This window comes from Trichechus manatus, unplaced genomic scaffold (genome assembly GCF_000243295.1).
Source record: "Trichechus manatus latirostris isolate Lorelei unplaced genomic scaffold, TriManLat1.0 scaffold00234, whole genome shotgun sequence".
NCBI lineage: Eukaryota > Metazoa > Chordata > Mammalia > Sirenia > Trichechidae > Trichechus > Trichechus manatus.
In genome coordinates, this window is record NW_004444170.1 from 828,589 (window position 1) to 842,968 (window position 14,380).

At 37.1% G+C, this 14,380-nt stretch overlaps 1 protein-coding gene across 1 annotated transcript in view; it reads right to left on the minus strand.

Annotated features, from left to right (window-relative positions):
• Window positions 1–14,380, minus strand: part of LOC101344436 (CUB and sushi domain-containing protein 1-like) — a 1,691,327-nt gene that overhangs the window by 520,815 nt on the left and 1,156,132 nt on the right. Inside the window, exon 10 of the mRNA XM_023743077.1 lies at window positions 5,430–5,533. Coding sequence (XP_023598845.1) covers window positions 5,430–5,533 — 104 coding nt within the window. The remainder of the gene's footprint in view (window positions 1–5,429; window positions 5,534–14,380) is intronic.

Genomic DNA, 14,380 nt, shown 5'->3' on the forward strand with positions numbered 1-14,380 from the left:
ATGGAGCAGGTCTACTATGAGTCAGAATCCACTTGACAGCAATGCATTTGGTCTGTTTTTTTTTTTGAGAAACTTTAAACTGTGCCAAGTCTTAAAAGAATCTCGTTGTATTTACTCTTAATTCTCTGAGAATCATATCAGTCTTCAAGGCATTGTTCAAACCTCATTTACTACTATTATATAATAGTGACTTTTGATAACAGAATCACATCAATATTTTGGTATTATCAGTTTTATATTTTTTAAAAAATTGTTTGCAACCTATTAAAAGTGTGTATCTTATGAGTAGGTCATTTATCCAAACAACAACAACAACAAAAAAAAATCCCACAAATTCGACCAAAATATAATTAGAAGAGGTAAGTTTTTTTTTTTTTTTTTCTTTTCTGAAACCAAAACAAATAAATGTTTGGAAACCTGAGAGGTTATTTTGCCCTCTTACCTGTGTTCACAGCTGCTCTGCATTTCCTTCTCTTCCCTATTCTATCAGTAAACATCATTGTAGTTGAAACCTATAGATGAATATGCCAAGAAGACGATGTGTTTTCCATTGTATAAAATATTGTACAAAATTAAAGCTATGTTATCATTATTTCTATGTATAATTTATAATTATATGAAATACGAATTATATGAAACTCCTCAAGGATAGGATCCTCATTTATACCCCCTAAGCCAGCTTGTCCCTGCTTCCTACCATAATGTCAGATACTCAATAAATATTTCTTCAAAAAATCAAGCAAGGAAGCTTCCAAATGAAGTGGGAGAGGAGGAAAAGGTAACAATAGCTAAACTTTAAGTCAAGAATGGAGCTGCAGCACCTCAGATGGATTGGTGCTATCCTTTGTTTCTAGGCTCACAAGCAATGTCTTTACGAGAACCGTAACAGGAAGAAAAATAATTTTCATCATGTGATGCCAGAGTTTAAGAATCTAATGACTTTACTTGATTTCTAATAATGGAAAATGGGGTTTTAACTAGCGATTGCTTAAACGGATATGTTTATGCATTTATTCCTAATGTAAACGGTTCAAGCTTTTCTCCAAAGCACTGATTGAGTCTCCTGATCTATCGAGCTTATACAAACATACACACATCAGTTATTAGAGTCTGCTTTTTATGGCTGTTTAGAGTCTTAATAAAAAGAATCCTACCCTTTGGCTCTGGACCAGCACACAGTAGCAGGGAGAGGCTGAATCACAACCCTAACAAGGGCTTCAGCAGCATCTCGAGGTAAGAAGCAGCTTCAACAGTAATGGATTAAATGAGTCATAAGGAAAAACTATTTTCCTTACCTATCGGTGCACAAATCTAGCCATGCAGAGGCTATTCTGCTTGCTCACAGATTTCCCTGATGCTGGCTATTCATCTCCATAGAGGAGGACATTTAAAATTGCAGCCAGTGTTTGCAATCTGCAGGATGTTCTGATACTGACATGATTTTCCAATCAGCAACAGCTAATAACTATAACAGGGAGAGGGAAGTCACATAACGGCTGTCTCCCAATACAGTTCTGCAAATTAAATTTGAGAAAATTATCAAGACATATTTTTGGCAAGCGATCACTAGAGATTTGTTAAGTACATTATTTAATTTTCTTTTAAGTCTGTCATTCTGTAGAAATAACCTGAGTAACTTAGCCCATCTCTTGGGAAGTTTGGATTATTGAAAGAGTCCCCTAATAGTCACCTATTCTCTCTCTCCTTCTCTCACTCTTTTTGCCACAAAAGCTAAGAAAATAAAAATCCATTAACAGAAATTAGAACTTTTAAAATCATATTTAGGACGAGCCTATTATGTTATTTCACTTTGCGAATTTATTTTGAAAATCAAAATCTGATGAATTCCATTAAAAAAAAGAATGCTATAACAAACAATAACAGCAGCAAAAAACAGTTTCCTCTGAGTAAATTTCAACTCATGGTGACCCCACATGTGTGAGAACAGACCTGTGCTCCATAGGGTTTTCAATAGCCAATTATTCACAAGTAGATTACCAGACCTTTCTTCTGAGGCACCTCTGAGTGGATTCAAACTCCCAACCCTTCAGTTAGGTGTTAACCCTCTGCAGCACCTATGAATGCCCCCAAAAGGTAATCTATAACACATTTGGCTTGAAATAGTAAATACCATTCTCCCATAAAGGAATTTTTTTTAACTCATATTTCATTTGAAAAATATATGATGAGATTCCGTGATTCTATATACCGTCTGGTATTTGAACTATCCCTGTGTATCTGTCATTTCTCCAATTAGATGATAAACTCCATGCTGAGAATAATAACTGGCATATAAGTACTAAAACCTATTTGTTGATTTATGATCTAAAATTACCTGCTTTTTCAGAGAACCCAGCTGTGATTCTCTGTGTTCTTTTCCTTTTCTGTAATTTTGGTTACTAAGAAAACAGATCGGTGGCTTTTCTTTTCCTCTAGTGCTGTCGATTAAATGCCCACCCGATCTTTGTTACATTATGTTTCCCAAAGGGCATCTCGGTTAGATTCAGTTGGCTGTTTAGTTTTTCTTTTATAGATCTGAGCTACTGAGAGGAGCTTCTGATAACCCTTCCATTGTATAATACATAGTTTGCTATCATCGTCTTAACAACAAACAACATTAAAAAATGGACGAAAGACTTTAGATCTTTAATGGTGGCATAAGGGATTTTACATGGCATTATGGTGCTACCTTTACATTTTAAATCTTGCAGTTATTGAAAAAACTCATTTATTTTAGTGACATCCCTTCTCAAATGAGATGTAATGGAAATAATGAAGCTACTTTATGTGTGGGGAACATTCACTCTCCTACTGCTTTCACATGCGTTATTTCATTTTATTCTCTACCACAAGCAGGAACAGTTTACATATGTTATAGCCATGAACACAGGGGTAGAGAGAGGTACCATGACTTTGCTCAGCGTCACAGAGATAGAAAAGAGCAGAGTTTGCACTAGAAACTCCGTCTTCAGCTTCCCAGCGTGATTCTTCATCCACTCCATCAGTGCTCACAAATACTGACCCAGATGGACGCCATGCAGTGTGCGTGAAAACCATCTGAGAAGTGTGCAAACTATGTAGATTTCTGGGCCCCATGCAGTAACAAGCTGTATTTTTGTAAAGTTCCTCGGAGGAATACAAAGCAAAATAAAGAACTTTAATTTTCACCAAGTAATTTGGCACATGCCATTGTGGTGAGGATGTGGGGAAATAATGACTTTCATGTACTGTCATGAAAGAGTAAATTGATATAACCTGTTGGGAGGGATAATTGGAAATGCATTAAAAAGTAAACAAAGATACCCCTTGCCCCTGTAATTCCTCTGCTGGAAATTTTCCAGAAGGCATATGAAACAAGTACGAATATGTATATATGCAAATTTGTTTACTATAGAACTGCTCTTAAAAGCAAAAGAATGGGAGAGAGGGAAACAAAAGACTCGGTGAGAATCAGTTAAACATGTGACACATCCAGACCTGATGATTAAGAGTACAGACGCTGGAGAGGAATCCCTGAGTCTGAACACCGGCTTCATCATATACTAGGTTTGTGAATTTTAGCAATTTCTTTAATCTATCTAAGCCTCAATTTTATTGTTAATAAGATGATGCTGTTATGAACCCCTAACTCAAAGATATGATGAACGGAGAAAAAAATTGAAGTTGTCAACACTTCCGTTCTACTTGGATCAATAATCAGCATTCATGGAAGCAACAGTCAAGAAGTCAAAGATCCTATCACATTGGGCAAATTCGCTTCAGAAGATCTCTTAAAAGTTTTAAAAAGCAAAGATGACACTTTGATGACGGAGGTGAGTCTGACCCTAGACATGGTCTTTTCAATCCCCTTATGTGCATGTGAAAGTAGGATAGCAAAATAGAAGGCAGAAGAAGTGATGTGTTCAAACGGTGGTGTTCATGAAGAATATTGAATATACGGTGAACTGCCAAAAGAATGAACAAATTGGTCTCAGAAGAAATACAACCAGAACTTGCCTTAGAAGTGCGGATGACAAGATTTCAACTCACTTATTTGGAACACATCATCAGGTAAGACCAGTTGCTGGGAAAAGACAGCATAGTTGGTAAAGCAGAGGGCCAAAGAAAAAGAGAGAACCCTCAGGGAGATGGACTGACACAGTAACCGTAACAATAGACTCAACATACCAATGGTCATGAAGGTGGCACAGGATCAGGAAACATTTTGTTCTGTTATACATAAGGTCGCCGTGAGTTGGCGCAGGCTCGATGGTAACTAACAAGAATAGCAACTCAAAGGATTATGGTGAAGACCAACTAAGATGACAGGTATTAGTCATTCAGTATAGCGCATGGTGCCTAGGAGATACTCAATACATATTACCTAGGGCATTACAAGTGAGGATACTATAATCGCTATCATAGGTAGTGGGCTATTAATATTATTTTAATTAGCAGTTGTAGTAGGAACGGGCCAGTCAACAGATGAGTTAGAGCTTTAAGTGTTAATGTGGAAAGGCATCCAAGATATAATGAATGGAAAAAAAAAAAAGCATGTTACCCAGGTAGACATAGTATGAACTCATTAATTTTTGAAGGCATATATAGTATGTTAACATGTCAATTGCCTCATAAATAATTGGTAAATGAGCACGTGATGTGAGTATAATAGAACAGTACTGGCTTTTTTCTAGTGTAGTAATATTTTGAAGTACTCACAGGCAAGTGTTCTAACAAACAATGAAAAAGCCTCACTGATACATAAAAACACTAATAGTGAAAATAGGATTTGCAGTTTTGATTAAGAAAGGTCTGATCAAACTGACAAAAGTGGATGCCTTCTACCCCTGCATCTGGAAGTAGCTGGAACAGATGTTCCAGAGTAAAACGCTGCAGGGGATGGGTAGACTGTGATTCTAGTTGCAAATGCCAGTGGAGGGATCAGTATGCAAATATTTATATTAAGATTATTATCGTTTTTGTTAGGGCTCTGAATGCAAAGTTCTACAGATGTAGAGTGAATTGTCACCACACTCCCCCCACCCATCTTTATTATTTTTAGTATGCAGTTTTAGAGAAATGCGAGTATTTTACAAAGACATTATTGTAGAAAACACCTGTACTTCAAAAAAACTGATAATATCGCAGGAGAGTAGAAAGAGAGGGGCTGAAAAGGAAGTGATGAGCTGAGAAACGTGTAATTTCCTCTTTCTACATCTTTGTATGTTCTAATTTTTTGCCATAAACACATGCAGTTGACATAGATAAACACCATCTTAAATTAAATGTCATGTGATATTAGGTTTGGAAACCATCAGATTACCCATCTACAACATTTATTAAATAACTGTGTCAGAATTGCAAGTCTACGTCAGCATCTCAGCATGGTTCAATTTTGCAGACTTCTTTGAATGTTTTAGAATAGAACATAAGCTAAATTATATACTTACACATATAAGACTGTCCTGGTGTCACCCACTTTCCCAGCGTCTCCTACTGTAAGGGTGTCATATCCTCGTTCCAGTTCAAACTCTTCAAAGGCAAGCTTGATGACCTAAATGAAAGGCACAAAATACTTAGCGTGACAGAAACTGTTCTTGACATGAAGTATTGCAAATATTCAGTTGTAGGATTAACTTTTGCTTCTGAATTCCGATGTATTTCAAATACTCATCAAGAGTGTATAAGATGCTTAAGTACCCATAGAGATAATTGCATACATTTGAGAACCTTCAGTTACTGGATTTTATGAATTTGAGATTGTTATTACTCACTTCAAGATATTCACTATCAGTTCTAAAATGAAATTCAACATCTATTATACTTTAAGTCAAATATCTATCAAAAAATTATTTTAACATTTATAGTGTTTGGAATGACTTAAAGATAAACCAATTTCAGCCAAATAATAATAATAATAATAATAATGCTGATTACAGTTAATGAGATAAATTTTGAGGACAACACAGTAAGTGGAACACGCTACAGTAAATACTTTTGAAGTTATATATGCAGATTCCATGTAATGATCCCTATTAACATATGAAACAGACCTTCTGAGGTTAGGAAGTTCTTCTCTACATTTAGATTTACAAAACCTAGAAGTTTTTCTGTAAAGAACACTTCGGCATGATGAACGATATCATGGCAGCTACATACGACTGGTTTATGTATGACTCACACACACACAAAAAAATCAGACCTACTGGTCTGATAGAGACTGGAGGAACCCCATAGACTATGGCCCTTAGTCACCCGTCTAACTTGGATATGAAGTCACTGCCGGAGATCACCTTTAAGCCCAATAACAGGCAGGCCCATAAAATAAACAATGACGCCCACGAGTAAAGTGCTGCTTAGAGCGATCAACTGTGGGGGACCAAAAGGGCAACATTTGCCCAAAAGCAAAGATGAGAAAGGCAAGAAGGGGCCGGAAAACTGGATGAACGGAAACAGGGAACTCGGGTGGAAATGGGGAGAGTGTTGACACACTGTGGGGACTGCAACCAAGGTCACAGAACACTTTGTGTACAAATCATTGACTAGGACACTAGTTTGCTCGGTAAAATTTCACCTAAGGCACAAATACAAAAAAAAAATAAAAGTGGTTGAAGGCAAGAGACCTAAGAAAACCAAACGAAACCAAACCTGTTGCCATTGAGTCGATCCCAGCTCATAGCGCCCCTGTAGTTCGGGACAGAGTAGAACTCCCCATAGGGTTTCCAAGGAGTAGCTGGTGGACTCAAACCGCTGACCTTTCGGTTAGCAGCCTAAACACTTAACCACGGCACCACCAGGGCTCCTAAGAGTCTATTAAAATAACTCAGTAGTGAATGCTTCGGTGACCAATACTGTGATCAACTGGGGAAAGGAAATCAAAGATGAGGTGAAGTTAGGTGAGAGGAGAGGAGAGAAGACAGAAGGGGAGGGGAGGGCGTGAGAGGGGAAGAGAGAAGGGAAGAAAAGCAGAAACCAAAGTGGGAATACATGGTAATGGGATCTATTTTAGAGTAAATCTGCAACTTTGGAATCTTGTAAAAAGGTATCAAATGCCTGTTTGTTAAACTTGAAAGAAAAGAGTAAGTGATACCAGGAGGAATGCTGCCTTCCCACTATACCCAGTTCGATGTGCACAGCTCTAAACAGGCAGCAAACAGGTGCTCTTCCAAGCAATGCTAATATGGAATAAATTAATTTTGTTTTTTTTTAATTCTTACTAAAATTAGTGATATAGCCATTACAATTTATAAAAAAATAAAACTATTTCAAAGTACAGTGCTTGTATGAATACATTATCTTAGCAATCTGAATTTAACAGGTCTAAGATTTGATAGCTGTTAGAAACCAATATAAACATTGCATATTAAACCTAGCACCTGATGATGGTTTTACTTCATTTTTTTTTCTTCCTCATGGCTCGATTTATAAGTGACTATTATCCAACAAGTAGAGAATAAAAGAATTAAAAATTTGTCATTGAGACCTGGGGGTTTCCCATTGCCTTTTTGATACGTTTACTCAGTTTTGACTTGGTTAACAGCCCTGGAGTGAAGCAATGATAATGCATTAAGGTCTGAGGGTCACGGCTGGCTGATTTGTAATGAGTCACAGATAGGGGTCACACTACATAAATGGGCTTTCATTAGAGGTGTAAAAATTGCCATTTTGTATTTCTTTCAAGTCAGGGCAAAGGTTGGCAGAGAAGGTTTTCTCTTGTCGGTGTTTAGTCTCAACAATCAGCAGGGGTTATCGTCAAACAAAAATCTTTACTCCATGCTGTTAACACTCAGAAAAAACAGACAATGGAGACCCAGTCACAGGTGAAGAACCTCTAGTCTGTCAGAAAACACGACATTCCATAAATACATCAGATAGTAAAATAGAAATACATATTGTAAATAACGTTTGTAATTATTAGAGATTCCCAGATGCAAAGGAGAAGTGAAGCTCGTAGGATAATAAATCTTTAAGCTTGTGAAAGATTGGGTTATATTTAGCTGAAATGGATCCTTTAGTGACATAAGGACTTTCATACTCCTCCCCTGGTCCTGAAGTGGTTCACTTCAGGTCATCCAAGTGATGGCTGCTCCACATTCTTCAAGTTTCTGCTTAATGCCTCTGCTTTGGCAATACCTTCCCAGACCATTCTTTCCGAGGAAGTTAGTCTGTCAACATCCTACCTATTTCCTTCATAACGTTTCACTTCTTGAGGTGTCTTGTTGGGTTGCTTGTGCTGCCTGCTTCACAGAGTCACAGTAAGCGCCTGGAGGGCAAGCGCTGTGTCTGTTTCACCCGCTGAGAGTAAGGATCGGCTCCAACTACGAGCATTTACTGAAGGCTGACACTATCCAGAACGCAGCGCTAAGAATGATAACAAAAAGGACGCGGACTTAGTTCTAGCCTCCAAAACACTTTAAGTCTATTGGGGGCACGCTGATAAATACAAAATAATTATAAAATTTTAACTGTTACAGGTAAAGATTTGGTAATGATAATAGAGCCCTGGTGTCACAGTGGTTAAGAGTTTGGCTGCTGACCAAAAGGTCAGAAGTTCGAATCTGTCAGCCGCTCCTTGGAAACCCTATGGGGCAGTTCAGCTCTGTCCTATACGGTCGCTATGAGTTAGAATCGACTGGACGGCAATGAGTTTGGTTTTTGGTTTTGGTTTAATGACAGTAGATATAATTGCTCACTTTTTCAACCTCCAAACAGAATCTGACTTGTGAGAAAGAGATAGTACTCAGCCTAGATTCAGATATATTTTTTAAAAATATATTTTACCTTTCTTATAATATTTTCTGTTTTTTACCAATTCACAGAATCTCAAAGGAGCTCTGGTGGTGCAGTAGTTAAGAGCTTGGCTGCTAACCAAAAGGTCAGCCGTTCGAATCCACCAGGTGCTCCTTGGAAATCCTACGGGGCGGTTCTACAGGGTCGCTATGAGTCAGAATCAACTCGATGGCAATGTTTTATTTTAATCATAAACCCTAGAGACTCTAAGAAGAACACTACCACTTTGTTTAAAGATTTACAAGTCATGTATTTCTAAAAATACATAGAAAATTAAGGGGAAACGGGAAATGACTCCGTCATATAAAATAAGTCCTGGGCTTGAGCCCATTTCAACATTTTTATCTTTTGGAAAACATTAAGAACACACTTGAGTGTTAATTTTGTACCTGCTTCTTCCATACCTTCCTACCATTGCTTTCATGCATTCATTCCTCATTCACTCTTGTGACCCAGACACGTTAATGTACTGAAGCTCCATCGTGGGCAGAGTGCTGTGTGACGTCTTCATCATGACAGGCACACTTCAAACACATAGACTGCCGTCATTCACACTAGGGTTACGCCTATCAAGAAAGTTACTCGCTTAAAAAGCAAGGTACTAATTCAGTTATTCTTACGTGCTAATGTCAGAACAAAAAACCATTTGAAGACTAAACGCAACCATTTGGATTGTCCAACAGATGCTTTGAAATTTAAATAAACATTAAAAATGATGGGAAGAGGGCTTGAAGGATGGCTTTTTTTTCCTTTCCCAATTTGGAATATTCCTCTTTCCAACCCCAAGCTACGAAATAGTAGCGATTTTCAGAAGGATGAAATCACAGTTAATATTGAGTCACTTTTTCTTTGTCTATGTCTATGATTATGATAATGTCTATATTTATGTCTGTATCTATGGTTTATGATTTCCCTGGATTATATAAATAAAGTATGTGCTTCCATAAAAAAGACTTTTGGGTAAATTAAAATTAAAATGGAAATGTGAACTATCGTAAATTTTACAGAAATCACTGTTATCTCTATTTGCTTTTACTTTACTAATAAGACTTGAAGGAAGCGTTTGCCGAACAGCAACACGCCAAACATAGAATGATTACCAATTTTTTATACAAAGCACCATAAAAGGTAAACGCCAATAAGCACATTTAAAAAAAATATAATCTTTGTTAGAAAAAATGAATCATATATTTTATTTTAAAAGAATGATATTTTGCTATGGAGCATGGATAATTATTTTATATGATTAATTCAGAATGAACTCTACTTTTTTTTAAAAGCTCACAAACCCATAAACTGGTTCCCATAGAGCTGATTCTGCCTTATGGCAACCCCATGTGTGGCAGAGTAGAACTGTGCTCCATAGGGCTTTCGATGGCTAATTTTTCAAAAATAGATCACCAGACCTTTCTCAGGCAGCACCTCTGGGTGGACTTGAACCCCAACCTTTCAGCTAGCACTGAGCATTAATGAAACATTAACTGTTTGCACCACCCAGGAACCACTAAACCCATAAAACGTATGTATATATTTTTCTCTACATCTCCCTTGTGTTAATTCTAAGCAGGTCCCACACGTTTTTACCTAACTATCCTTCAGCTTTCTTATTGAGGAGATGAGAAGGATTTCAGTGGTTTTAGGAGTATTTGAGTGGAGAAAACCATTATAAGCTTAACTTCTGGCTGAGAGGTTGGCAGTTCAAACCCACCCAGAGGTGCTTGGAAGACAGGAATTGCAATCTGCTTCTGAAAGGACTCAGCCTTGAAAATCCTATGGAGCAGTTCTACTCTGCACACCAGGGGTTGCTATGAGTTGGAATCTAACAACAACCACATTTGCAGATTTTACACATACACTTGTTATATATCTAGTTACTTAAGACTGGGCCTCAGCTCTGCTAAAAAGAATAACTCTTTCAAACTATGTTTGTAAGTACACACAGACACGTACAAACACATACACACACGCACATACACACAGTATTTTGAAATAATACCGTAGCATTCTTATAAGTTAATATTCAATATGTAGATACAATAATCATATTAATAAGCACAGTGGACTCTGTTTTGTGGTTCTAAGACATGGTGTATAACATAATATATTCCCCAAAAAGGTTCATGATTTCTCAGTTAATATAGTAGTCTCTAATAAGAATTACAAAAAGTCAAAGAATTTCACAATCCTTGGTTGCATGGAAAAGATGGAACTCAGGTATTTTAGAACAAACCTCAGAAAGAATTCCCATATCTTTGATAATATGGTAACGAGACTGAAATAGTTTTACTTTGGTGGATATAGGCTTTGTGAAAGGCAGAATTTCTTAGATATTATTTTTCTAGACCAGCTTAATTTGTCTCATCAGTAATTTGGAGTTTGTCGTCTATGTTTTAAGAGTGAGTTATTTCCAGAAACATTATCCAAATCAAAATTACCTTCATTATCTGTAAACGACTGCAAAATGCTAGGTTTCCATCTGTAGTTGAAGGCCAATGGAATTAATTGTTTCCCTATGTGTCTTCATGCCGACTGACTTTTTGATACAGTATTTTGTCACTAGTTATTAGTTTAACTTATTATTATTATTATTTTATGATGAATTAAGAGAGGTCACCATAAAATATACCTATAAACCTATAGCTACATCTGTCAAATAAAAGGTGGTCGGTCAGTTTGTAGTACTGTGATGACTTTCATGTTGCCATGATGCTGGAATGTATTTCAAATAGCAGCAGGGTCACCCATGGTAGACAGGTTTCAACGGAGCTTTCAGACTATGACAGACTAGGAAGGCAGGGCTGGAGAGCTACTTCCAGGATCAGAAAATGAAAATCTTAACAGGAGGTTAGGAATTGGAAAAAGTGATTACGGACATATCTTTTAAGATATGCTACTCTTGTGGCCACAGCAAAAAGAGGATGTGTCATCAAGTTTTTTTTTTTAGATGGAAAATACTCGAGTATATTGTATGATGACGAAAATGATTCAATAGACCAAGACACAATTGATTTTGCAGGAAAGCAAAGCTGTTGCTACTTGAATGCAAATATAAATAGAAGTGTTTTATTTTGATGAGATCTGAAATAATTCTTACTCTGTAAAGGAAAGTGTATCAGTATAGATGAAAGTTGATTCATGGACTTGGTAGCAGGAAAATCACAGAATTAAATTACATTTGTTCATATTTTCTCAGTAGAGAATGAAGTGAGCCCAGCTGCTGTGTGGGATAAAATGTAGAATGTAGCATCAAAGGGGACTGAAGTTGATCTATTCTGACACCTTCCCTTTACTGAAGGGAAAAATGAGATCAAGGGAAGGCAGGGGACTTGTCCTAGGTTTTGCAGTTATTAGTGGAAGATACAGAAATTGAACTAGGAAATCTTAAATCTTGATTTAGTGGTTCTATTTGTTTACTGTATTTAGATTTTTTATTTTTTGCTACATTCACATATAAATGAGGAAGATAAGATTAGTGTTTATAAAACCACTCTATTTTTGAAGTTTTTTTTCCACTGTTCTTAAACAATACTCATTTTTAAAGTAACTACCATAAATAATTGGAGCTCTGGTGGTGCAGTGGTTAAGAGCTTGTCTGCTAAGCAAAAGTTCGGCAATTCGAATCCACCAGATGCTCCTTGGAAATCCTATGGGGCAACTCTACTCTGTCTTATAGGGTCACTATGAGACTGAATCAACTCACTGGACATGGGTTTGGTTTTGTATGGTTTATCATAAATAATCAGCCTGCTATAATTTTTTATTTTCTTTTTCTGATCTCAGTTCAGTTTGACTTCGCTCAACATACACTTTTAGTGATTGTTTCCTATGTGCCGAGTTCAAGTCTCTAGTAGTTAAACATTGCTCAAACGTCTATACTACCCAGCCTCACAGTCTAGTGGAAGAGACCGAGGCCTTGACTGAGAGCTGTTCTCAGTGTGTGATGGGAGTACAGGGCAGAAGGTCTGAGATGGGAAGTCAGGAAGGGCTTTCTGGAGGAGATGACATGAGGACTAAAGAAGTCAGAACAGGAACCTTGTACTTGCTGCTGAGAGTCCCTGACACGGCATCAACTCCCGAAAGTGCTGCCTATCGGTCAGCTTCTCCAAAAAGTAACGATACAAATACTGTATGTCCAGTCAAATATCACTACTCAATTTGTGCAAAAATCGCTTTGTTCAGTTTATAATAGTTTTATTAGATATTAAAGTTTCCTCTCCTTAGAGTTTTACCTAAATATTATCAACTATTAACCTAGCAAAAAGAGTCCTGGTGGTGCAGTAGTTAAGCACTCAGCTACCGAGAGGTCGGTAGTTGGAATCCACCAGCCCCTCCTAGGGAGAAAGATGTGGCAGTTGGCTTCCTTTAAGATTATAGCCTTGGAAACCCAATAAGGTAATTCTACTCTGTCCTATAGTGTCACTATGAGTCAGAATTGACCCAATGGCAATGTTTTTTTTTAATTATCCCAGTACAATACCTGGTGCTGTAGTGGTTAAGAGCTACGGCTGCTAACCAAAACTTCAGCAGTTCAAATCCACCAGGCGCTCCTTGGAAAACCTATGGGGCAGTCCTACTCTGTCCTATAGGGTCGCTATGAGTCAGAATCGACCCAACGGCAGTGGGTTTGGTTTTTTTTTTTGGTTTTGTTTAGTACAATACCATGTAGCTAAAAAAAGAAATTGTGATTAAATTAAGTGTGGTACAAATTAATAAAATGGATTCTTAGATTATTTTAAACGTGTAAAGATGTCAATTTTTCAAAGACAAGAGTTTTTAAAAAAGCACATCAATTTTAAATGGGGGAAATAACTTGGGAAACTGGGCACATGTTTTCTTGCGAAAATATGAAAGTGAAAACTAATTTTTCAACTATGATTAAGTAAAAGCACAAGAGCCTTGGTAACTAAAAATTTTATATTGTCATCTATATATACATTAATATATATATGTTATTTTCTTTTGTTACACCCTACTTTTTCTTCTTCAAATTATAGAAAAGAGATATACAATGACAGAAGATCAATGGCACTGATATAATAATAAAATTTTAAATATTCATTTAAAATGAAAATATTGCTCTGAAAAAACAAAATAATAAAGTTCACTATATATTTGCCATTTTTCAGGGAAAGACAATCCCCCAATATCCCACTGCCATTGAGTCAGTTCTGACTCATAACGACACAACAGGACAGAGTAGAACTGCCTCACAGGTTTCCAAGGCTGTAAATCTTTACAGAGGCAGACGGCCACATCCTTCTCCCGTGGAGTGGCTGGTGGGTTCCAACTGCTCACCTTTCGGTCAGCAGCCGAGAGCTTAACCACTGAACCACCAGGGCTCCTTTCACTCAATATTTTTTAAAAAAAGCAAAAACAAAACCAAACCCATTGCCTTCAAGTCGATTCCAACTCAAGCAACCCTATAGGAAAGAGTAAAACTACCCTATAGGGTTTCCAAGGAGGGGCTGGTGGATTTGAACTGCTGACCTTTTGGTTACCAGTTAATCAGTCAGTATAGGTCCATTCAAATAGCAAGCTCAGCTCTCCTGATTCAGTTAAGATAAACAAATCCAAATGCATTGATTGATCTTGACCTTCTCTCCTTACACAC